At 42.2% G+C, this 25926-nt stretch overlaps 1 protein-coding gene across 1 annotated transcript; it reads right to left on the bottom strand.

Moving 5' to 3' along the window:
* Positions 1-4591: 4591 nt before the first annotated feature.
* Positions 4592-8474, bottom strand: LOC139357313 (mammaglobin-B-like). Its single transcript, XM_071073927.1, has 3 exons — positions 8394-8474; positions 6933-7120; positions 4592-4910 (listed from the first exon to the last, which is right to left on the bottom strand). Exons 1-3 carry the CDS (start codon positions 8446-8448, stop codon positions 4872-4874), a joined length of 282 nt encoding a protein of 93 aa, XP_070930028.1. The 5' UTR covers positions 8449-8474; the 3' UTR covers positions 4592-4871.
* Positions 8475-25926: the final 17452 nt, after the last annotated feature.

Below are 25926 nucleotides of genomic sequence, written 5' to 3'. Positions count from 1 at the left end.
TTATCCCATACCCTTAATATCCATTCCCATGCCTGTTCTCAAGATTTCTATTTACATAAATTAGAAAACCCAAACAGTTCTTTTTGTGTGTAGTGCACCTCCCCGTAGGTCACACTCTCAACCTCAACTCCAGGGGCCCTCCAGGACTTTAGTCTAGTTATAGGTCCAGAAGTAAACAGGGGTGTTGGGTGTGATTCCTGAGAAGAATATTATTTTGCCTGGCAACTGCCTCAGGGGAGGCCATCACTGCTGCCTCAGGCAGCACAGGGTTTATCTCCTCAGACAAATGTGGAAAGGCTGATGGCAGTATGGGTCCGGGAGGGAAGGTTGTTGTTACTGGGGATGGGGAAGCTGTTCCTTCTGGCAAAAAAAGCTTCCTCAGAGTTTACAAACTCAATGTCCTTAGCTTCATCAGGGTCCTCCTCCACACATTTTTATTCCAAGTTACAGGGTCTCATCCTGTTCCAATCAATGCCCTCATATTAATAGTAGACATCTGGCGAAACTGTGCATGCACCTTTCATTGCAGGTGAGCCACTTGCGTGGTAAGAGCTTGTGTCTGTCCTTCCACAATTTCAACTCTTTCTCTACAGGAGATAAGACTCTCACTCAGGGCAATCTTAGCAGATTTGAGGCTCAGTATCTGCTTCTGAAGCCAGGAGACAGAATCCCTGAGTTCATCATTTTCTTTCATCTCTTTGTCCACTGAATTTAGGAGTAACCAACCAGCTTTATGTTCCTTGTTCTCCACATATGGTCAAAGGTATTATGTATAGAGTCACTAAACTCCTTGCCTCTTACGAGCAGTGAATCAGGAGTGTCAAATGCATTTATTTTGTATAACTCTCTAAACAGTTTACACCAAAGACTATCAGTGTTCTCCATACTATTAGAAGTACAGTCCTTAGTATTTTGGGGTCAAATCATATTAAGCAGCTAACTCCAGAAACCCCTAAAACAACGAAAGAACTTCATCCTTAATATTCTGTTCCTCTAGAAACACTCCTGGTACCAAAATCTGTATTAGGGTTCTCTAGAGAGTAAAACCTAATAGGATATATATATATGAGTTTGTTATTACATATTATATACAATACAAAATATAATATATTTATATGAGTTTATTAAGTATTAACTTATTGCAGGGTCCTGCAATAGGCTGTCTGCTGTCTGCAAGCTTGAGGAGCAAGGAGAGCCAGTCCGAGTCTCAAAACTGAAGACTCTGGAGTCTGGTGTTTGAGAGCAGGAAGCGTCCAGCGTGGGAGAAAGATGTAGGCTGGGAGGCTAGGCCAGTCTCTTCTTTTCAAGTTTTTCTGCCTGCTTTATATTCGCTGGCAGCTGATTCGACAGTGTCCCAATTAAGAGTGGGTCTGCCCTTCCCAGTTCACTGACTCAAACGTCAATCTCCTTTGGCAACACCCTCACAGACACGCCCATGACCAATACTTTGTATCCTTCAATCCAATCAAGTTGACAGTATTAACTGTCACACCCTCGTTCTCAATTTTTACCTCCTTGCTTCCACATAAGAAATCCCAGAGAGAGAATTGCCCTAGCAGTGACCCGGGCCAGGTCCTCACACCTCCTCTTGTCCATCCCCACAGTGTATAAAGTGTGCTCACCCTCCTATGAGGTACCTGTATGTCTTTGTAAGTTGGCCCCACATGTAAACTACACACATGAGAACAGCAAACCACAACCACATTGAAGGACCAAATGAAAAGGTGGGTATTTGAGTCCTTTGCCAAAACAGGTGCCATTTAGGAGATAAAATAAATAGATTTTCTCCATCTTTTTCTGGAGAGGAAAGCAGTTACCCTGCGACATCCACAATAGGTTGAATGCAGTGTTGTATGAATTCTGGAAGAGCTTCGTGGAGAAGCAGAATGAATAATCTCAGGATACATGAGATAGAGCAGGAAACTGATGGGCTGATCCTCACTGTGGGTTTCTAGAGACAGTTTACTGAACTTGATACTTTACTCAGTAGAAAGACCTTTCTTCCTATAAAGTGCATTGCAATGACGTGGATAATAAAACCTTTTGTACTATTTGTCATTGGCCCCCATTAATCCCATTAGTTCTGATACTTTATGCACACCGAGCCATACGCAGCATCTTCCCTGAACAGTCTCTGGCTGTAGGTCAGCTGCCCTTTGGTACTAAGGCATAAACTTGTAGAAATTTTTCCTATTCCAGGATGATTTAATACCTGGTTATTGCCTGTTAAGCCTCCTGTGGTTATTCTTAGATGTATTTATTGAGCTAATTAAGCCTCATTTATTACATTGTAGGCAACAAATTTTCCAGCTATTAACTCTTCAATAGGTCAGATAAATGGCCTCCAACTGGCTGAAAAGACTAAGACTCTAGATTATCATCATGGGAAGCCAGATAAGGCTTATTTTTCCTTAGGTCCAGATTTACTTTTTCCTAAGTATCCCTCTATTGCTAAAATGGAGGCCTCCGTATTTCCCATCCCACAACGTCATGGCTGGCTCCTTGCGAATCTCCAGTGGAAGGTATTGCTGGGAGATTGGAAGCTGGGGCGAGGCAGGAGTCATGTCTCTCTCCTTCTGACATGGCCTCTTGCAGTAATTGTGGCAGCAGAGCCCGCAGAACCCAGCAGCCCAGCAAGGCTATGTGCAGTGTGAGGGCTTTTCTGCTTCGGTGGATCAGTTCCCGAAAGAGCAGTGGTTGTCAGTCACCCAGGATGGTTCCTCTAAGCAATCTGGAGTCTCATCTGGTTCCCAGTCTAGCCACTTGGAGTCCCTTGCCTATAGTAGACCAGGATTTTGGGGGCAACAGTGACGGGTTTCTCAGGGCTCTTCAAGAAGTTCTGGGTGTGGGTTACCTTATGCCTGAAAGATCTGAGGTATAGTTTGTCACCACCCGCAAGTTTGCTTAAGGCCCTTCTCTGGGAATGGCACACAGAGAAGCCAAGAAGAATCTGAACAGCAAGCCTTGCTGGATTTTCCCACTCCGTCTATTCACGTGAGATTACTCCCTTTTTGTCCAATCACATGTCTACACGGCTGTTACTGTGCATTAAATCTAAGCTTTAAAATAAACAGTTTTCCCTTGGTTCTTTGTGACTTCATTTCTAAAGCTTTCCATGTCAGGTAAAACTGATTAAATGAACTCGTTATGCTTTAAAAACACAAAAACCAAAGGGGAAATAAAAATCTCTTGTCAAGAATGTTCTTTTTGTCGGCAATTTCAGAAGCTCTTGTGTCTGTCACCTACCATGCACAGGGTCCCCTTTCCACTGCATGGGTCTGGCATGCAGTGCAAACCTGGTTTGCCATGTGGCATGAGTATCCTGGAGTGGCCCCTTCCCTTACAGCCTGTTGCCTCTCAAGAATGTATATGGCCCCCTCACCAAATGGGCCAGGCCCTTCTCTATACAGATTTATATTTTCTGCTACCATGTGCCCATCTTCTAGTTCTTAGCTCTGAATCTCTTTTCCCTTCTCCTCTCTTTCAGGACCTTAAACCAAAGAGGGTGGCCTGTGGTTTTTGGAAGTTATTGGGCGTAAGGCTTCATTGTGACTTCTGCAGGTCACTGGTATTTTATTGCCTTCATAGGCCATTTATCTACCAAAAAAAAAAAAAATTAAACTTTGTATTTTACAACTGCATTGGTAAAATAGAGTCTATATTCCTGGCTAGATTCATTGATATATATTCTTCACAGTTATATTCAATTTAGGAAATGATTCTTTAAAATTATTTCATTTTTATGGCCCCTTACAGATATTGTGAGCCTGGATCCCTGCACCTGCCCTCCCTGAGAAAAGAGTCAGTCCTAGTGGAGCTGAATTGTCCTAAGAAATAGATAGGATCTTCTTGGGTGAGTGGACGGCCCCAGAAAGAAGAGGGACAGGCTGAAGCAAGAGCAGAAGAGGTGGCAATAGCCTCCCCCTGGTGACAGGAATGCTGGGGACAGGACATGAAGGAGACCCCAGGTTTCATTTAAACATCCCCTGCTGTTCTGGGTCCCTGCAGGCACACTCACTCCCCTCAACCCTCATGGCCTTTGCAGCTCACTGTGGGACAGGGGAGGATGGACCCCATTCCTGCTGCAGAGACAGGACTCAGGGAAACTCAATAATTTAAGGAGGGTGCTATGAAACTCAGTAATTATATTTTTATATGTCTAAAATAATATAATATTATAAAAGATATTTTAATGCAACATTTAAAGAAATTGCATCCTCAGATCCAACATCCATAATGAACAAAAATCAAAATTTAGAAGCCAGACACCATCCACCCTGCTTTGTAGGTCTCCCTCCCTGGCTGGCTCTTGTCTGGACCCTGCACACCTTAGGGAGGCCCAGAGACAGTGCAGAGGAGCCTGGCATGGCCAGCAGGGCTCACCACACAGAAGAGGACTGGAATGAAAGCAGGGCCTCTGAGCAGGACCCCACCTCGGAACCTAGAGCCCTAGGACCCCAGAGAGAGTCACGTGGGGAGGTGGTGGAATGGAGGTAGGAAACAGTCTTCAGAGAGAGGCCCAATGCTTGGGCAAGAGGCTTTGAGAAAGCAAGTGCTTCACAGAAGCCTCAGTCCCTCGCCCGACACTTGCAAGGTCTGTCTATGGCCTGTCTGTGTTTGCCTCCCTCAGGCAGCCTGATTATGAGGCCTGGAAAGCCTCCCTTTCCTGACACAATAAAAGGAACTTTATGATTTGCAGTTAGTTTACTGAAATGAGAATGAATTTGAGGTTTCAACAGTTTCCTTGCAGTTTCCACAAAAAAGGTCCAAAGGAGAAAGAAAATAAGAAAAATTGCAGTTTCCAGCGGTAGGCAGTAGCTTTCTGGCCATCTTCTGTCTTGTCGTGTCTGAGCCAAAGGTCTTGTATAAAGTTAGAAGAGCTTACACCAAAAGCTGTTGTATACCGTATGCTGGGAAACAAAAGCAAACAGACAACTTAGATTTGTAAATCACTCTTAGAAAGTGAAGTATTAAAATACAGAAACTTTTCCTCATGTCGTTTTCCTGCATTTGTCCACGAACATCTAACACTCAGAAAAATTTGCACTGGAAGCAAAACAAGAATTCTCTTTTCATTTATTTTGTCATCCAGGAGACACCTTTATATTTTGTTTGTTTGTTTTTTGTTGTTGGTTTTTTGTTTGTTTGTTTGTTTAAGACAAAGTTTTCCTCTGCTTCCAAGGCTGGAGTGCAGTGGCACGAGATCGGCTCACTGCAACCTCTGCCTCCAGGTTCAAGCCATTCTCCTGCCTCAGCCTCCCAAGTAGCTGAGATTACAGGTGCCTGCCACCATGCCCAGATAATTTTTGTATTTTTAGTAGAGATGGGTTTTCTCCATATTGGCCAGGCTGGTCTTCAACTCCTGACCTCAGGTGATCCACCCACCTCAGCCTCCCGGAGTGCTGGGATTACAGGCATGAGGCACTGCACAAAGCCCAGGAGACACTTACTCTTACAGGGTCAGGGTTTTAGGATCTTTTCCCTGCCAGGATCCCCTTAATATTCTTCTCCAAAAATCCTATTCCTTGAAATAGTTTATCCAATAAATATGTGACATGCACTATTTGATAAAGACCTGCCAGTTTAAACTGATTCTGAGACCGCTCTTTCAACATAGAATTATTAAAACCTCAGCTCAAATATAGGAATGTGATAGTTTGGAGTTGCTGTGTGGCCTTACAAGTGGGAAATATTGTAACAGTCTGAGGCTCCACCACTACCTTGATACAGATTTAAAAATATTGGAGGTAGGTAATGATTAGTCTACTCCAGATTTTTAAAGAAGAAATGATTCTACAAAAGTTTGGTAGATCTTTAAATTTTCTACCATAAAATGTTTCAAATAGAATTTTGAAATATTACACAAAAGTTAAAAATAGAATCTGAGGGTAGCATGTTTTTTTAAATAGGCAGAAATCCTTGTTGTTATAACCACTGAGTTTTATTTTAAAGAATTCTGGCACTCATGCTGTTTCGCATCCATGACCTGCACTTCCCGTTTCCTGAGGTGCTTAATTAAATGGTGCGTGATTCCCAGTCATGTATGCTAGCAAATCTGGGCATGAGTTTTAAATTCTTTATATTAGAATCTGTAGAATTTGCACAAAAGGTATTTTCTGGACTGTGTAAAATAATTTTGAGAACATTTTTATTATTTATTATTGTGAAAGGGAAAAATTGCATTGTTGGTTGCTCCTAGTAATGAGTGGTTCTTTGAGAATCAGATCCTTCCTCTTCATAGAAAATGTCCAGCCTCGCCAACATGGAGAAACTCCATCTCTACCAAAAAATACAAAACTTGCCCGGTGTGGTGGCGGGCACCTGTAATTCCTGCTCCTCAGGAGACTGAGGTGGGAGAATCCCTTGAAGTTGGGAGGCGGAGGTTGCAGTGAGCCGAGATGGAACCACTGTACTCCAGCCTAGGTGACCCAGAGTGAGACCCTGTCTCACAAAGATTAAAGAAAGAAGGAATATGTGTGTGTGTGTGTGCGCGTGTGTGTGTATGTCCCTGTTAGTCTGTCTATGTTTCTTTTTGTGTGTCTATGTGCATGCGTCTGTGTGATTCCATGTACGTGTGCATCTGTGTCTCTGATTCTATATGTGTGTGTGTCTGTGTGTTTCTATGTGTGTGTGTCTGTGTGTGTGTGTGTGTTTCTATGAGTGTGAGAGAGAGAGAGAATGGACTGGGGAGCTGATGATTTGTTCTGCCTTTTCCGGAGCTTACTTTTTTTTTTTTTTTCCTTTTCCATTTATCACTCCCTGAAGACTCTCAAAGTGAAGTGTCAAAGCACCCTAAGGAAAAAATTAAATTAAATGATGTATAAACAAAGCTTGTTCACCAGGTGCTTAACACTCCTCATGGCACATTTAGAGCCTGTTTGTTTCTGGACAGTATTTTAAAGGGCACATGAGAAAAAAATGAAATTAATTACCATCATTAAATCAAAATTCTGCAGAGTTTCGTTTGACTGGTTGAGGAAACACTGTTTGAATTCACCTACAGCATTTTTAGCAGCTTCACTGTCTGTGAACTCTTGTACATATTGCTGGAATTCTGGTACAGACACTTCAGGATCGAGGGTCTTTGCAACCACATCCTCCAGCAGTTGGCAGCCAGAACCTGAGAAAAAGGCACCAGAACATGGGCCATCCCCAGAGGGATGAACTCATTTTGGGGATGAGCTGTGAGGCTGGTCATCTTCTTACCCCCCAGGAGAGCCCAAGTTTCAGAAAGATTATGGTGCAGGGTGCCAAGTTCTCAATTCTAGGAGCATAAACTCGGTCTGTGCAAATTCTCCCAACCTCTGTAGCTCAGGTCAGCCCAACCCTGTGCATCTTTGGTGAAGAGGGCCCTTAGGAAATGAGGTGCTCTGACTGGGGACACACACTAAACACTGCTTGAGCTTCTTTGGTTCAGAATCACACAATGCCTCCCTTTTATCATTCCCAGGATCAAGTAGGGGTTCAATGATTTCAGATGAATGGGTCTAGGATATTGCCCATTAGTTCCGTTAACTCTACTGCAATAAAAAGGAGCCTGAAACAGAACTTCTTGCTCATGATAGAATCTGAGGTGGCCACCACTTTGGGTGAGTGGAAAGTGCTCAGGACTCAGATTCTTGTGAGCTTCTTGCTGTTTTCTATTTAGTTGACTGTGTGCTTGTCAGCTAGTAACCCATTTGCACCTACTTTGGCAACAAATGAGGCAGAGTGTGCAGGGTAAGCTTTGGGAATTGCACAAGGCAAGCCACTGGGGGGACCTATCAGTACTGATTCCAGCCGTCTGGGCTTTTTTCTCCCACTGGACCTTCAGTGCTGGAAGAAGACTTCAGCGGGTGTGAATTCTCCTCCCCAGTCTGCCTTGAGCCTGAAGGAACTGGGATGGAAAGGGCATCCCAGAAAGACTCGGATAAACTCTGAGAACACAGAGTGAGGCCCACAGAATGCAAGATGCTGGATTACACTCTGCAGCCTGCGACTTCTGTTTTAAGAGGTTTGCTGTTCCTTTCCACATTCAAGGACACCCATGATTGTTCCATTGATTGAGGGCGCATATGTCATGGGGCCTTCATTCATGTCTCTCTCTTGCAACACTGAAATAGCTAATTCCAATATTCAATCTTGAGACTCATCCTGGTTTCTATGGTCACTGTGGTCACGGTGGGACGCTGAGTGCCGTGACACACAGCGTGCGGCTCCAATGCAGGGGACAGCTCGCGAAGGCACTGCCTGCTTGACTGTCAGGAACTAAAGGAAATCCTAAGGCCTGTCACACCCAGACCCTTTGTACTGAAGCTGACCTATGCTGGGAGCTGGGGTCTGGGAGTTCTTTCACAGGGGCCCAGGTGACAACCCCTAACTTTGAGGCAGCCCCCTCTCTGCCCGGAACTCACCTGCATAGCAGAGCAGTGGGAGGGTCGCCAGCATGAGGACCATCAACAGCTTCATGGTGAGGCAGCTGCTGTGGGTGTTCAGTCGTGCGTGGCAGGGATCAAGGAAGCTGCTGTGGAGGTTAGCACCCAGACCTGCTCTATTTATTCCCCAGGGAGACACCTTAGTCCCTTCCAGGAATGAAGCAACGTGTCAACCTGGCGTGGGACCAGGGCACAATAGTGTATACCAACCCAGCCAGCCTGTGCTCTGCTTGTAGAAACCAAGAAGGCAGTGATTTTTGGACCCCTGACAATTTGGGGACTGCAATAATGACATATGGCTCCAGGTAAATTGGACATGACAGTGTTTTCCAAAATAGAAAGCAAAGCCCAGCAGTGTGACCTTGTGCTCTCATCACTGTTGTGATTATAATTGTGTCTTCTCTATTCCTTCCTGTCTTGCGCTTCCTGCCACCTTAACTCTTTCTTCTTCTGCTTCTCTTCACCTTCTTTTCTTCTCCTCCTATTCTTCAAGGTGCAGACACTTTCGTATCCTGTATGTCTGTCCGTCCTGGAACTATTATAGTTGGAGTAGGTGCAATACCTGCATCTCCCCCTGGGAAGTAGTCCTTCCTCACCCATAGTAATTCCTTTTTTGTTAAAGGTGTTTCAGGTTCAAAGGGAAATATATTAATATCTAATCTCTGGGTTTTTTACTTTTTTTTTTTAATTTCCAGAGCACATGGGCACTATGTGCCGGTTTGTTACATAGATAAACGTGCGTCATGGTCGTCTGCTGCACCTATCAACCCATCACCTAGGTATTAACCCAAGCATGCATCAGCTCTTTTCCTTAATACTCTCCCTTCCTGCCCTCCCACAGCAGGCCCCAGCAAGTGCTGTTTCCCTCCATGTGTCCACGTATTCTCATTGTTAAGCTTCCACTTACAAGTGAGAACATGCGATACTTGCTTTTCTGTGTCTGTGTTAGTTACTCAGGATAATGTCTTCCAGCTTCATCCATGTTCCTGCAGAAGACATAATCTCCTACCTTTTTATAACTGCATAGGATTCCATGATGTATACATACCACATTTTCTTTATCCAGTCATCATTGCTGGGAATTTGGATTGATTCCATGTCTCTGCTATTGTAAATAGTGTTGCAATGAACATACACATGCATGTATCTTTGTAACAGAATGAGAATGATTTATATTCCTTTGGGTACATACCTAGTAATGAGTTTGCTGGGGCAAATGGTATCTCCAGTTCCATATCTCTGAGAACTCACCACACTGTCTTTCACAATGGTTGAACTAATTTACATTCCCACCAACAGTGTAAAAGCGTTCCTACTTCTCTGCACCCTCGCAAGCATCTGTTGTTTCTTAACTTTTTAATAATCGCCATTCTTTCTGGTGTGAGATGATGTTTCATTGTGGTTTTGATTTGCATTTCTCTAATGATCGGTGATGTTGAGCTACCTTTCATGTATTTGTTGGCCACTGAAAGTTTCAATGTTTTAAAAATAAGAAATTAACCCAAGTTTACAAATTCACTGTAGTAGAAATCTGTGAATTAATGTTTGTTTATCTCTTTGGTAGCTATTTTTTTTTTGAGACGTAGTCTTGCTCTGTCACCCAGGCTAGGGTGCAGTGGCGCAGTCTTGGCTCACTGCAACCTCCACCTCCCGGGTTCAAGAGATTCTCCTGCCTCAGTCTCCCAAGTAGCTGGGATTACAGGCACCCGCCACTGTGCCCGACTAGTTTTGTATTTTTAGTAGAGGCGGGGTTTCACCATCCTGGCCAGGCTGGTCTTGAACTCCTAATCTCGTGGTCCACCTACCTCAGCCTCCCAAAGTGCTGGGATTATGGGCATGAGCCACTGCACCCAGCCTATTTGGTAGCTTTTTAAGGTTTCCCTCACACTGATTGAAAAGATGCCATGAGTTAATGGAGTAACTGACTTCCCGGGCAGGCAGTGCTGGGCAGTGGGCAGTGATGGGATTTAGGCTCATGCAGATGTGGGCTTAGATCCTGGAGGCCATATGTAGTCATGCCATGTCTTTGGGCAAGTTACAATGCTGGTTTCTCTAGGATTTTTTTCTCTCTTTTGTGAAATGGGTATAAGTGATACCATGCTACAATTTGGAGTGATGATGGATACTCTATGCCAAGTTTTTATAACATGGTGTAGTATAAGATAATTCTGAATAAATGGCAGTTTTCATCTACGTACACGTCTATTGTTGACCACATAACCCATGGACTTCTCCAATGAGCTGAGCCAGACAAATTTCATTGTAGACAAAAATTCAATCAAGTCCTTGCTTTCATGTACTTTTCTTTCCCAGAAGAAAGGCCAAAAATAACCCTACAAATGAATCAGAGATATCAGGAAGTGAGAATTGCTGCAAAGAACAGCAGAATATCCTTAATGGCAGAATGGGGTCGTGGCCTGGAGGGTGAGGGGCAGTGTCCTGTAAGCAGCCCCAGGCACCCTGGAGAAGCAGATGTTCTTCCTGTGAGACTTGAATGAATGGACAGTGATATACAGACACACATCCGAGGAAGAGTGTTCCGGGATGGGAACAGCAAGTACAGAGACCTGAGGGCAGAGAGGACTTGGTAAGGTCAAGGAAAGTAGGGAACATGTACTTTTTGCGGACATGATGGTTTAACATGATAGAAACCAACCCTAGTTTATTTAGGAATAACACAAAGGCAAAAGGTACTAGAAACACAAAGCTGGCTCAAGTTTAACAGAAACAAATGAGACCACCAGAATGATGCGTCCCTTCTTAATTACTCATGAATGCATTATTTGCTGTCTGGATTACTTGTGACGTATTTTTGCCATCATTCAGCCAGAGCCTCAGATGCCAAGAACAAACCTAATTTTGGGAGGACAGAAAGTAGAAGGGTTGTGTACTTACCTGTGTAAACAGTTGGCCATGGCTAGTATCCTTCCTTCCTGGGGGGGTGAAGGACTTTGACCAGGAAATGGGGCACTGCCTTTTTAGCCGAGACTTATTGGGTCTCTGCCTAGTGCCACAGTCCCTATGGCCCTGCTCTGTCACCTCTTGGGTCAGAGGTGACAGGTGTGGGTGCCCACACTAAAAAGGCTGCGTTTTCTTTAACCTCCATCAGGACATCTGAAGGTGATTATTCTCTCGTGAGTCAAATAACAGTAACTCAAGCCTAAAAAGACTCATTGGCAATGCAGCCCTCCCAGGAAGAACTAGGAGAGCCCCAGAGTTCAGCATACCCCTGTTGCTGGTGCAGTTTTTTCTCTTCACAAAGGGTCTTTGCTTGGGTCTCTTAATGAAGTTCACAAACTTGAGAATTCTCGTGTCCTTCAGTGTTGTGCTTGGCTTCACTAATATTTATTCATCACCTGATGTGACAAGCACACTACAAAGATAAATTACTTACAAGCTCTATCTGGAGTGGGCTGGTGTCTCTGGAAAGAATGAAAGTCTTTGGTAAGAAATAGTGAGGTTTGATGTGTCCTCAGGTTTCTAGGAGACTCAGATAAAGATGTATTCATATTTTTTGACACTTGAAAGGCATTGCCATCCTTAATATTAAGTAGCAACTTTTTTGAGAGCCATATAGAGCTTAGTGATTTATGCATTTGAACAAATGGCATAAAAATGTTTTTCCGAAGGTGAAGTGATCAAGAACTTTTATATTTTAAATTGTACATTGCAGGTATGAACCTCCTCTGTATGTTTGAGGAAGGATAACACATATTTACTTTTGTACTTCATTCTATGCATCTAGTTTAGCCTCTCACCTACTAGGTTGGTGGGACAGGTCTTTTGAGGTGAACCTCTATCTTTTTGAGATGTAGATGTTGAGTGAGGAGCTGCTCACCCAGGATAGAGACTTTAGGAAAGGCCTGCGGTCTCGGGGCTGCCTTGCTTGGCATTGAGATGTTATTTGTTTAGGTCACCAACACCTGCCCCAGACCCATTGCCTCCCTTGTCTTAGTCCAAATCTGGGACTGGGATTCCATGACCCTGTCTCTCAGTGTTTAATCCACACCCTACCACCACCGCCATATTTCAGCTCAGTACACCAAAATGTGTCCGAAGAAACCTGCAAAGACTGACATTCCCCTCAATGGGTGTGTGTGCTCATGGTGACATGGGGTCGGGATTGAGTGAATAGAACCTTGTGTTACTCCCCTAAAGAGACCACGAACATCAGCAACACACTGTGGCCTCTCCTTTCTGAAATGGAGCTGAGAAAAGGAGAGGCTGTAGCCTCCATGGGGAGTCTACAACAACCAAAGGAAGAACCCCCTTCTCCTTACACAAAAACACAAGAAGATGGGTGTCATAGTGGTATATTTTTTATACTCAATTGACCGAAGAAACCTGTGCCCCCTTGTACCTCTGAGAGCCCTGAGGAGACACACACAGGAGACTGTAAGCCCCGATGAGAAAGGAGAGGTGCAGAGAGAGAGATGGACGAAGGGCTTTAGAAGGCCAGAGGAGGGAGAGGGTGCTTTCCCTTAAGTAGGAGAAACTTCCTCTGGCTCAGAGGATCAGGGGAAGCTGTGAGTAGTAAACAAGTAGGTTAAAGGTGGATAAATTCAGAAGACGGGGGAGGTGAGGATGTGCCCAGAGGAGTCAGATGATTGAAAGGTCAGGAGGAAATAAAATCCCTTATTCCAATGGGCAGTCCTACCCCAGCAGGACATTCCCAAGGCACCTGGGAAGGACCTGGGGAGAGAGCATGTGGGAAGGGAGAACTTGGGAACAGAGGACCTGGGAAGCTGCAGCTCTGCTGAGCACCTCTCTGCTGTGCTGCTGGTCCAGTCCCTGCAAGTTCTGCAGCTTTTTCCTTTCATGGTCCAATGGCAGATGGGTGGTGAGTGGGGACTCTGAGCTGGACCCTCTGTGTTTTCATGCCACCTTCTTCCTTTGCTGACTGTGCCACATTGGACAGGAGTCTTGATGCTCTGTGTTCCCTTTAAAACAGGAGCAGTCATAGAATTGTTGTGACTCATCAGTGAGTTAACAAGTGTGAGGTCCTGAGAACAGTGCTTGGCACAGAGTAGGTGCTATCTCAGTGTCAACTGGTAGTCATTATTTTTATATAATTATCAAATGTGTTTCTGATAAACTCTAAGGAGCATTATAGACACTGAAAGCTGAGTTCGCACTTCACTTTGTCTAAAACAGAGCAACCATACTCAAATAGATGCTAAAAGTTTTCACTTTGAAAAGAAAGTGCTGTATTGATTTATGCTCATGTGATGTTTTCTGAGTTCTTCTTTTCTCAAAGACATAGATATAATTTATAAAAGATTTCTCTCCAAGTATATTCCATATATTGCTGCTATATTAATCTTTCAGAAGCCAGCTGTCATTAATTGTCAGTATGTAAAAACATATTTTAAAAATTTTACACATCTTTATTGAGATATAAATGAAGGATATAAATTGTATATACTTATGGTGTATAACACGTGTTTTGATATAGTTTTATATTATGAAAAGAGTAATTCAATAAAATTAAAATATCCATCATCTCAAAACTTGTGTGATAAGGACACACAAAGTTTTCTGTGTGATAAGAACACTTGCAGTCTAATTTCTTAGCAACTTTTACGAAAGGTTCAATACAATACTAATGAAATATTTTGTATTAGTTCCTAAATGACAGGCACTCTCGTAAGCTTTTTTGAATCTCACAGCCACAATCCTACGAGCAGGGTGGCCATAATATTGATTGTAATTATGGAGCCCTTTGGAGAACTACTGGGAACTCTAAAAGGGTAGGACTTCAAGACAACAACATAAACCAGGACTGTCCTGAGCAAACCGGATGTGTGATCACCACCCTGTGAAGTGGGCAGATCACTCAACCCAAGCTACGGTACAGGGGACACAGAGATTTCATAGAATTTCCCGACATACAGCTAGGAAATGGAGCTGAGAAAATGGAAGAAGCAGGATATGAAGCCAGGCATTCTGCCTCCACAGGCTGCTCTCAATACTATTTCCCTTCTTGGCTGGACCCTGAGGGACCTGTGCATCATGGTTCAGATGGATCCTGGTGGCCCTGACTCTCACTGCTGCCCTATGTGAACTCCGGGTTGATTTCCGCCCCAGCCCCATTATTTTCTGCCTGAGACCTTTGCTCCCCTTGGCCTACCCTCCTCAACTGACCTTGCCTCAGCCACTCTGGGTTGAAAGACTTCATTCACTCCCAAAGTCACATCAAAGACAGCGCACATCTTGTCCCCCTTTCTCCACCCCTGTATCTCCTGGATCTCACCCTTCACAGGACCCCCTGGCTCTCCATGAGCAGTTCCATCCTGACATCTGCAGGACCATGATGCTGTCACTTCCTCTCTGCTCATGCCCCTGGAGAGCATGGCCTCTGCATCTTCTGTCTTGGTGTGGCAACATTGTATAGTAGATGCTCAATAAATAATTTTATAATTGATTTTCTGGAGCAGAATTTGATGTTTACAAGACTTTCCTGATGATATTACATGTATTATTACTAGGTCTATTTAGAAAGAGGTGCTCATCTATTTCGAATGTTTAGTAAAGGAAAGAATCAGACACAACAATAAACCAGACATCAGAGTGACATGCTGAACATTTACACCAATGTTGTCCTTTCCTGGATGAGGAGTTCTGGGCTAGGGTGTGAGGACAAAAGTAAGGAGAGGAGGTCGTTGGAGACTGTGCCAACCAGGGCCTAGGCCACCTCAGTGTCCCTTTTCCCCAGAAGTGACCATTTCCATCACACTGTCTGACCTGGATCCACTTGATGAGTTCAGACCACTAGCCAGACTTGGAAGCAGAACCAGGAACAGAAATCTGCCCCTGGCTAGTTCTCTGTGGCTATCTCACCAAATCCCTGAACTTTTCTCAACCTGACATTTCCCTATAATGTGTGGTTAAAGGTTTACTCCTGTACACATGTGACTGTGGATTTAGTTCATCAAATATCGGCACCAACAGGTTCCTTAAGTTCATAATTTTTCTTTTTTTCAATGCCCCATTTTCCTGGTAACTGAAATGATCCCAGAGTTGTGAATGTCCAGTCCTTCTGGCCATTAGCACAGTTATAGAGGAGAATTGAGCTAAAGTTTCCCTCTCCAGAGCAGTGATTCCCAACTAGAGCACATCTACTTTCCTCTTCTTCTGACCCCTGTAGATAGCAGTCTGGAGATGTTTTCGGTTCTCAGGGCCGGATGGCAGTAGGGGCACTATTAGCGTGGAGTGGGCAGAGGCCAGGGGTGCTGTTGAATCTTCTTTAGTTTCTCTTCCAATTAGGAGGATCAGAGCTTCTGAGTTTCCAGGGTCCCAGTAGTAGAGAGCAGTCAATGGGGACTCCTCATCTGTCTCTCCTCTGCCATGAGCAGAGTATTCCAGGGAAACACAGGGGAGGCATGAAATGTTCTGAGTGATGGTTGGGATGTCAGGCTTGGAATATAGGGAAGCATATCTGAGTACTGCTCAGGGACACATAACATTTGATTCACAAAACAAAACAAAATGTGTGGAAGGAGCCCACGGAGGAGCATGAGAGAAGCTAACACAGCATAAACCGAGTGGCTTGTGAGGGACATCAGGTAGAGAGGTGAACCTGAAACAGACAGGTGCACATAGTAGAACAGGGAAGAGTTTGCGGCTGGAGAACAGGATGGGCCAAATGGAGGGGAGCTTCCACTTTCCTCTGTGGGTCATGACAGCAGAATGGTTGGGAGAGGTGAGACACCTTCACATTTTGTTACCCCACTGATTTTTTTGACGTTTTCAAATCTCAGGTCAAAATAACAGATTTTCATACCTAATAAGATAGCTATTGTGAATCAGACAAACAAGCAAAGTAAGAATTTTTAAAATAACACTGTAACAAGGATGAACAGAGGTAGCAATTCTTGTGCACTCTTGCTGGGAATGTAAAATAGCGCAGCCACCGTGGAAGATCATGGCCTCTCAAATTAAAGTAGAAAATATCATAGGATCAAGGAATTTCTCCTCTCATGATATAGCCACAAGAACTGAAATCAGGATCTTGTAGAGCTATTGCAAACATATGTCTTTAAGGACACTATTTACATCATTACTTCCCAGGAAGAGGAACCAACCCAGTGTTTACCCCCAGATGAATGGATGAAGCAAATCGAGGTATTCACGGAATGGAATTTTATTCAGACTCAAAAAAAAAGAAAATTCAGACACAGACTATAGAGTTCAATATAGATGAACTAGAGTACATTGTGCTATATGAAATAATCCAATCACAAAAACAAATACAGTATGATTCCACTTATGTGTGGTATCTACAGTAGCCAAATTCATAGGAACAGAAATTAGACTAGTGGTTTCCAGAAGCTGGAGGAAAAAAGATATTGGGAGTTATTATTTAATGATACAGAGTTTCAGGTTCCCCCCAAAGAAGTTTCTGGAGATTAATTGTACAACAAAGTGAATGTACTTAATACTACTTAGTTGCACACCAAGAAATGCTTAACATGATACCCTTTACATTTGTGCGTCACAATGAAAAAAAATATAAATCTCCTGGGTGTGAAGTCAAAATTACACCTTCCAGGCACCTGAATTCTGAGCTACCTGCTTCTGTACATTAAAAACCAAGAGGGCCTTGAGCACATTCTCTTTCCTTAGCCTATTATTTCTGTTGACTCATTTATTTTGCAAACAAACCGTTTTTTATCTTTGAGCACACAAACATTGGCTCAGTTTCATTGAACAGACTGTTCCATGAAAATCCAGTCACCAAACTTACAGTGAGCTCATTCTATTTGGAAACACGCAGGTTCTATGGGTTGCAAAAACCCTCTATAGCTAACGAGAATAGTGATAATGAAAAGGCTAACAATAGTTTTTAGTTTGTATGTTCATACCTGCAAAAAAAATCATCATATTCACATCCTTGTTACAAAAGTATAAGATATAAGGTACTACATTTCCAATATAGTTGATACAACTGACTTGCAGAAAATAAGAAACCTGTCCACAGTTGCACAGTTTCAAAGCCAGAAGGTCTGGCTCAGGCACTGATGGTGTGTGAGCTGTGAAGTAACAAAGTGCTTCTCTCAGTCCATACATCTGGCAGTGGTGACATGTGAGATGGGCTGGAGGTGGATGAAGATTAGTTTCTGTATCTGCTGATTCTTTCGTTTCACTTTTTGACTCAAATGAATTCTTCTAATCAATGATGTCTCACACCAGCTCCTTCATTTAGTTCACTTCTTTTTCTTATTTTCCTTTTAAAAAAAGATCCGATACTGACAATTGGCAAGTTGCTGGCAAAACAAGGAGCAACAGGAATTCTCGTTGATTAACTGGCAGGAATGCAAAATGGCACAACCATTTGGAAGACAGTGTGGCAGTTTCTTATTTAAGTGAGCATATTTTTATCACAAATTCCAGTAAGTGTGCTCCTTGATATTGATCTAAATTGGTTGAAATTTTATTTTCATACAAAAATGTGGACACTCACATTCACGGCAGCTTGATTGAAAGTTGTCGAAACTGGGAAGCCACTGAGAAGGTCTTTAATAGGTGCAGGGATTATTACCCTTTGATACATATAGTGGAATGTGATTCACCACCAAGAAGTGAGCTATTATGCCATGAAGAGACAAAGAAGAATCTCAAATGCATATGACTAGGTGAAAGAAGACCGTATGAAAAGTTGACCTACCGTAGGATTCCAACCATATGAAACTCTGAAAAGCAAATATGAAGACAAACATCAGAGATAGGCAGCGGTTAGGAGGAGGAAGGCAAGAAAATGGAAAGCACAGAGGATTTTTAGGACAGGAAAGCGACTCTAAATACTTTTTATTTTTTCAGTTTTTTATTTCCATAGATTATTGGAAAACAGGTGGTATTTGGTTACATGAGTAAGTTCCTTAGTGGTGATTTGTGAGATTTTGGTGCACCCATCAACCAAATAGTATACACCAAATCCAACTTGGAGTCTTTTATCCCTCACCACTCTCCCACCACTTCACACAAGTTCCCAGTGTCTTTTGTATCATTCTTACGCCTTTGCATCCTCACAGCTTAGCCCCCACTTATGAGTGAGAACATAAGATGTTTGGCTTTTCATTCTCGAGTGACTTCACTTAGAATAATAGTCCCCAGTTCCATCCAGGTTGCTGCAAATGTCATTAATTTGTTCCCTTTTATGGCTGAGTAGTATTCCATGGTAAATACATACCACAATTTCTTTCTTCATTCATTGATTGATGGCGTTTAGGCTGGTTCTATATTTTTGCAAATGCAAATTGTGCTGCTTTAAACATGCGTGTGCAATTATCTTTTTGGTGTAATGACTTCTTTAACTCTGGGTAGATACCCACTAGTGGGATTGCTTGATCATATGGTGGTTCTACTTTTAGTTCTCTAAGGTACCTCCACACGGTTTCCATAGGGATTGTACTAATTTGCATTCCCATCAGCAGTGTAGAAGTGTTCCCTTTGCACCACATTCATGCCAACATTTATTTTTTTTTATTTTTTACTATGGCCAGTCTTGTGGGAGTAAAATGATATCACATTTTGATTTTGATTTGTACTTCCCTCATCATTACTGATGTTGAGCATTTTTCCATGTTTGTCGGCCATTTTTATATATTCTTTTTAGAATTGTCGATTCATGTAATTAGCCTACTTTTTTATGAGATTGGGTTTTTTGTTTGTTTGTTTTTTGTTTTTTGCTAATATGTTTGTGTTCCTTGCAGACGCTGGATATTAATCTTTCATCAAATGTATAGATCATGAAGATATTCTCCCACTTAGTGGGTTGTCTGCTTACTCTGCTGACTTTTCCTTTTGCTGTGCAAAGGCTCTTTAGGTTAATTAAATCCCAGTAATTTATCTTTGTTTTTATTGCATTTGCTTTTGGGTGGTTTGTCATGAAGTCTTTGCCTAAGCCAATGTCTAGAGGGGTTTTTTTGATGTTATTTGCTAGAATTTTTATAGCTTTGGGTCTTAGATTTAAGTCCTTGATCCATCTTGAGTTGATTTTTGTATAAGGTAAGAGATGAGGATCCAGTTTCATTCTCCTACATGTGGCCTGCGATTATCCCAGCACCATTTGTTGATTAGGATGTCCTATGATGGTATGTGCAGGTCATTACACATTTCTCAGAACTTATAGAATGTAAGCCAGTGAGAGTGAACTTTAACATAAACTATGCCTTTTGGATGAAAATAATGTGTTGAGTTGAGTTCATTAATTATGTATATCACTCTTGTTTCAGCTGTGAGTAATGAGGGAGGTTGTGCCTGTTGGAGGGCAGGGATTAGATGCAAACTCTGTATTTTCTACTCAATTTTTCTGTAAACCTGAAAGTACTCTAAAAATATAATGTTTTTTTTAAAAAGAATGATACAAATTGTAAAAACATATTATCTTCACACAAGAAAAAGACCTGAATCAATAGTACACTATTATAGACAGTTGATCAACTTTGATGAAAATATAAGACAATCTACTGAAAAAAGACACATTAAAAAGTAAGAATACATGAAGTTAGCTGAATACAAGACCAGAATATTAACATTAATTGCTTTCCTGTACGCTAGCTACACCATTACACACCATAATGAAAAAACTGGTACCATTGACAAGAATATAAATAGCAGCAACAAAAATACATTGAAATCTACACAAGTGGAGATATGCAAGACTCTAAGAATAAAATCATGAATCTTTAATCACAACATAAAAAGGAAATCTAAATAAATGGAGACACATACTGGTTTCTGGACAAAACAGTAAAATATTTAAAGATATTAACTTTGCTCTGTTCTTCTAGAAATTCAATGTCACCTCTAAGATTTTTTTAACTTTTATTTTAGGTTCAGGGTACATGTGCAGGTTTGTTACGTAGGTCAACTGATATCCTGGGGGTTTGCTGTATGGATCATTTCATCACTCAGGGATTAAGCTTAGGGGTACACAATACTATTTTTTCTGATTCTCTCCCTCCTCCCACCCTCCATGCTCAAGCTGGATCCATTGTCTGTTATTCCCCTCCGTGTGTCCATGTGTTCTCATTATTTAGCTCCCACTTATAGGTGAGAACATGTAGTATTTGGTTTTCTGTTCCTGTATTAGTTTGCTAAAGATAATGCCCTCCAGCTCCACCCATGTTCCTGGAAAAAATATGATCTCATTCTTTTTTATGATTTCATAATATTTTATGATGTATATGTACCACATTTTCTTTATTAAACCTTTCATTGATTGATATTTAGGTTGGTTCTATGTCTTTGCTATTGTGAATAGCGCTGCAACGAACATATGCATGTGTGTGTCTTTATGTTAGAATGATTTATTTTCTTTTGGGTATATACCCAATAATGAGATTGCTAGGTCAAATGGTAGTTCTGTTTTTAGCTCTTTGAGGAATTACCACAATGATTTCCACAATGGCTAAACTAATTTACACTCCCACCAACAGTGTATAAGCATTTCCTTTTCTCTGAAACCCCTCTAGTATCTGTTTAACAGAATTTACTAGGGTAGTTTGCTGTTTTGTTCAGTGCTGTTTGGATCTTTCAAAATTGGCATGTATCCATCAATTGAGGAGTGAGAAGAAGCCCGATTTTGGGACCAGACTACCTGGGTTCAAGCTCAGCTCTGGCATTTTCTATTTCTGAGTTCTTCTGCAAGTGGCTTAGCCTTGCAGTCATAGGTTTTTTTTTTTTTTTTTTTTTTTTCATTTTAAAATCAGATGATAAATCAGTGTCTACATTACAGGATTTACATAAGGAATAAACATTTCTGGAGGAAAATAAGTATCACAGAGTCTGAGCACTAAACATCAATTCCTATAGTTATGTAACCAAAGAGAAAATATAAATAATAAGTCAAAGAAAATCAATTAACCAATCTTTCTCAACATAAAATATTATACTGAATCTAACGGATTCTGCCTACAAGGAATGTTCATGTACCCTAAGTGCTAACAAAGAGTGCTTCAGAATCTGGTTCTGGTTCTGTTCAGATTTCTCCCAGTTAAGATTATTACTTTTCCATAACCTAATTTATGGTAAGATCAAAGTGACTATTATTATGTTGTTGTTAATATCCTTAATAATAAATCCTGGACCTATGTCTAAGGGAGGGATATGGGGTAAATATTACTGATCCCCAAGAAACACAGAGTCCTTGGACTTGTGTCCTCACCAGGATATTTTGGGTCTGGGGTCCTTCTGCCTGACCATACTACCCAGGGATTCTCTAGGGATTGATCTTCAAAGTAGTAAACATGTTTCTAAAAGATGGAAAGATTTAGAGGATCAATTAAGATTGTAATGACCAAGGACTTTTTGAACATACACTTATCAGGTGGTCACCGTGGTTCTCATTTCCATCTCCTCTTCCATATAAAGGGATCCCTGAGGGAGAACTGCCTCACAGAGAACTGGGCCAGGTCCTCATACCTCTTCTTGACCATCCCCACAGTTCATAAGGTGTGCTGGCCCACACTTGAGGTACCTGCATGTCTTAGTAAGTTGGCCCCACATGTGAACAACACACATGAGGACAGCAAGCCACAGTCATATCGGAGCTACCACACCAAAAAAGAAATGTTTTAGTCCCCTGCAGTAACAGGTGCCACTTAGGATGATGAAATTATATAGATTTTCTCCATCTTGTTCTGGAGAGGAAAGCAGTTGCCCTGTGGCACCCACAACAGGTCTAATGACGTGCTTCATAAATTTTGGAAGAGCTGCGTGGAGAAGCAGAGCAAATAACCTCAGGATATGTGAGATAAACCAGCAAAGTCATGGACTGATCCTCACTGTGTGTTTCTAGAGAGTTTACTTTGGTGAACTTGACAGTTTACTCACTAGAAAGGCCTTTCCTCCCCAACAGTCTATTGCATTGAAAGAAACACTAAAAACCTTTTGTGCCATCTGTTATTGGCCTTCTTAATGTTATGGGCTCTGATACTTACAGGCAACAAACTTTCCAGCTATTAACTCTTTAATAGGTCAGATAAACGACCTCCAACTGGCTGAAAAATTAAGACCAAGACTCTAGGTTACAATCATGGGATGTCAGATAGGGCTCATATTTTGTAGCTCCAGATTTGTTTTTTCTAGTGCGTCTCCTCATTGCTAAAACACAAGGTCTGTGTGTTTCCCACCCCAGAGCCTTGTGGCAGCTGGCTCCTGTGGGCTCTCCAGTGGAAGGCACTGCTGGGAGACTAGAAGACTGGAGGAGACAGAAGTCATGTTTCTCTGCTTCTGACATTGCCTCTTGTGGTGATTATGGCAGCAGAGCCTGCAGCATCCAGCAGCCCAGCAGGGAAGGGTGCACGGCGATGTCTTCCTTTCCTGCTGAGGTGGCCCAATTTCTGCAAGAGCAGCCTCCTCTTCACCTGCGGTCTTAGGATCTGGGCAACACCATTTTTCTTTTTCTCTCCCAGCCCTGGGGTGATAGGGTCTTTCTGCCATTATTAAATACTGGGCATGCTTTACAACCCCTTTTTTCTTCTGCAACCTTCAAAACTACTAATACCAACTCCTGCATGAAATTTTCTCTGTTACGTTTACCTGTAACGTTTTCTATTTCTTGACTGGACACTAACTGACAAACACTGAAAAATAATATCTTAAATAAATACAGACTTTGAGATGTGTGGCTTTCAGAATGACAAAGGGAAGAGAAAAAGCCCTGACATGTGCAGGGCTATATGTCACATTGACTGCCACTTAGAGAGAGAATTAATGAGTCACCAATCTTTATGATGTGAGGTTCCACATTTTCTGGACAAATATCCTCACATCTTCAAAAACATGTGATCAGCACCCTTGACCAACGGAATTTTTGCTAATATGTTTCCTTGATAGTTAGCACTACATACTATTTAGTGATCCTGCATTATTTCAGCTTGATCATCTGATCTTGGGACTTAATGAACCTATGGATAATCAGTTGTCCAATTTTTACTCCTGTCTTGTGTTGAGAAAAACTGCTTATTGAGGAAGGACAGAGGGAACTGGAATGAAATAGCTGTTTGTATCTGACTGTATGTTTCTACTCTCATCCTTTCCTGTGTTCAGCTTCAATAATTATTCAAGTTGTGCCCTAAACATTGTTTCCTCTTTTCCACCAAAAGCTCCTCTATCTAAAGGTTTTTTTTTTTCTGCAGCATATATTTGTACTTCAGTTTTTTCCAGTCTTATTTCCCTGTAGAGCACATACTATCTGCTCTCTGTCAGGAAATCTTAAACATTTTCATCAAATGTTGTCACTGTTTTGCTTCCATCACACTGTGGAGTTTACCACTTTGTTCTTTTGTTGTTGTAGTTTATCAATTCTTGAGATTTCATAGGAAGATGGTCAGAAATTCAACACATGTTCAGGCTGTGGTCTTGGTCCATTCTAAGGAAATGTTTTTTGTTGTTGTCGCTGTTGTTGATTTCCATTGTGGCCACGTGCTTTGACGGACAGATAACTGTGACAGTCATAGGCCTCCGATGGCAAAGAGATGTTGTTTCTCTTTGTTCTTGTTTTTTATTTTGTTTTCAGTTTTTTAAGTAACAGAGTCTTCCTATGTTGCCAAGGCTTTTCTCAAACTCCTCGCTTCAAGCATTCCCTGAGTTGAGGCTCCCAGGTAGCTGGAATTACAGGCAAGAGCCACCCTTTTTTTTTTTCTTTTTTTTTTTTTAAACAGGGTCTTACTCTGCCAGCCATCCAGGCTGGAGTGCAGTGGTGAGATCACAGCTTACTGCAACTGTGTCCGGAATTGGTTCCTTCCGATGGGTTCTTGGGCTCGCTGACTTCAACAATGAAGCCATGGACCCTCGCGGCGAGTGTTACAGTTCTTAAATATGGTGAGCCCAGAGTTTGTTCCTTCAGATGTTCAGATGTGTCCAGAGTTTCTTCCTTCAGGTGGGTTTGCGGTCTTGCTGACTTCAGGAGTAAAGCCGCAGACCTTCGCAGTGAGTGTTACAGCTCTTAAAGGGGGCGCATCCAGAGTTGTTTGTTCCTCCTGGTGGGTTCATGGTCTTGCTGGCTTCAGGAGTGAAGCCACAGACCTTCGCGGTGAGTGTTACAGCTCATATAGATAGTGTGGACCCAAAGAGTGAGCAGCAGCAAGATTTATTGTGAAGAGCAAAAGAACAAAGCAAACATGATGTGGAAGGGGACCCACCTGGGTTGCCCTCAGGCCAGCTTTTATACCCTTATTTGGCCCCACCCACATCCTGCTGATTGGTCCATTTTACAGAGTGCTGATTGGTGCATTTACAAACCTTTAGACACAGAGCGCTGATTGGTGCATTTTTACAGAGTGCTGATTGGTGCATTTACAATCCTTTAGTTGGACAGAAAAGTTCTCCAAGTCCCCACCAGACCCAGAAGCCCAGCCGGCTTCCTCTCTCACAACCTTTACATGCCAGGATCAAGCAATTCTCCAGCCTCAGTGTCATAAGTAACTGGGACTACAGGCACAAGCCACCAAGCCCAGCTAATTTTTTTGTATTCTTTGTAGAGACAGGGTTTTACCATTTTGCCCGGACTGATCTCAAACTCCTGAACTCAAAGTGATCCACCTGCCTTGGCCTCCCAAAGAGCTGGGATTGCAGGCATGAGCCACTGTGCCTGGCCCACGAGAGCCACCTATTTTTTTTTCCATAGGTTATTGAGGTACAGGTGGTATTAGGTTACATGAATAAGCTCTTTAGTGGTGATTTGTGAGATTTTGGTTTACCCGTCACTGGAGCAGTATACACTGCACCCTATTTGTTGTCTTTCATACCTGCTAGGAGGATGCAAAACCCTCTTTTCACAAGAAGAGAAAAGCTGGTCAGTTGTTTTGATCACAAAGAACCTGGCAAAACTATCATTTCATTTTAGTCACTTTGAGCTTTGCATCTGGGTATGGGAGTTAAGGCCTTCCCCTACTGACTGGTGGCATCTTGCAAATGTTCAAGAAGATTCCAGATTTTACACAAATGGTGTCACCTTGAGGTTCACACTCATGGTCAGTTTAAGGAAACCTCATTATTCCAGTCCTGGTGCTAGACTTGGTGATTCAAAGAGTTAAAAGACACATTTAAAAGACACATTTATGCACCCAAATACTTCAGTCTCTCGGGAGAGGCAGACCCATAAAGATATCTCAGTTGTACTGAATGCAGTTGAGGACCTACAAAGGTCTTCTATTTAGATGAGCTCATTGGTTGGATGGAGCTGTGATTCAAAAATTATGAGAACATGGAAAATGATTATCTAAACCAGGGTGGCACTCAGAGTAGGGTGTTTGCAGGGTAAGAAATGAAGAAAAGGTCTAGGCTGGAATAATAGTCAACTGTTAACAACTTTGCATATGATGAAAACAGACAGACCTGATCACAGTGCATTCTCAGAACTGAGCAACATGGACTTCTAGGGGCAGGGTAGAAACTATAAGTTATTGAAATGAAGGTTAGTGAAACTGCCATTCCTTTTGTCTAGGGAGTAGGATCCAGCCTCTGTGTGTGTGTGTGTGTGTGTGTGTGTGTGTGTAGGTGTAGG

The sequence above is a fragment of the Macaca nemestrina genome, chromosome 12 (genome assembly GCF_043159975.1).
Source record: "Macaca nemestrina isolate mMacNem1 chromosome 12, mMacNem.hap1, whole genome shotgun sequence".
Lineage (NCBI taxonomy): Eukaryota > Metazoa > Chordata > Mammalia > Primates > Cercopithecidae > Macaca > Macaca nemestrina.
The sequence above is the reverse complement of the archived record's forward strand: the minus strand, read 5'-3'. Positions and strand labels throughout refer to the sequence as shown.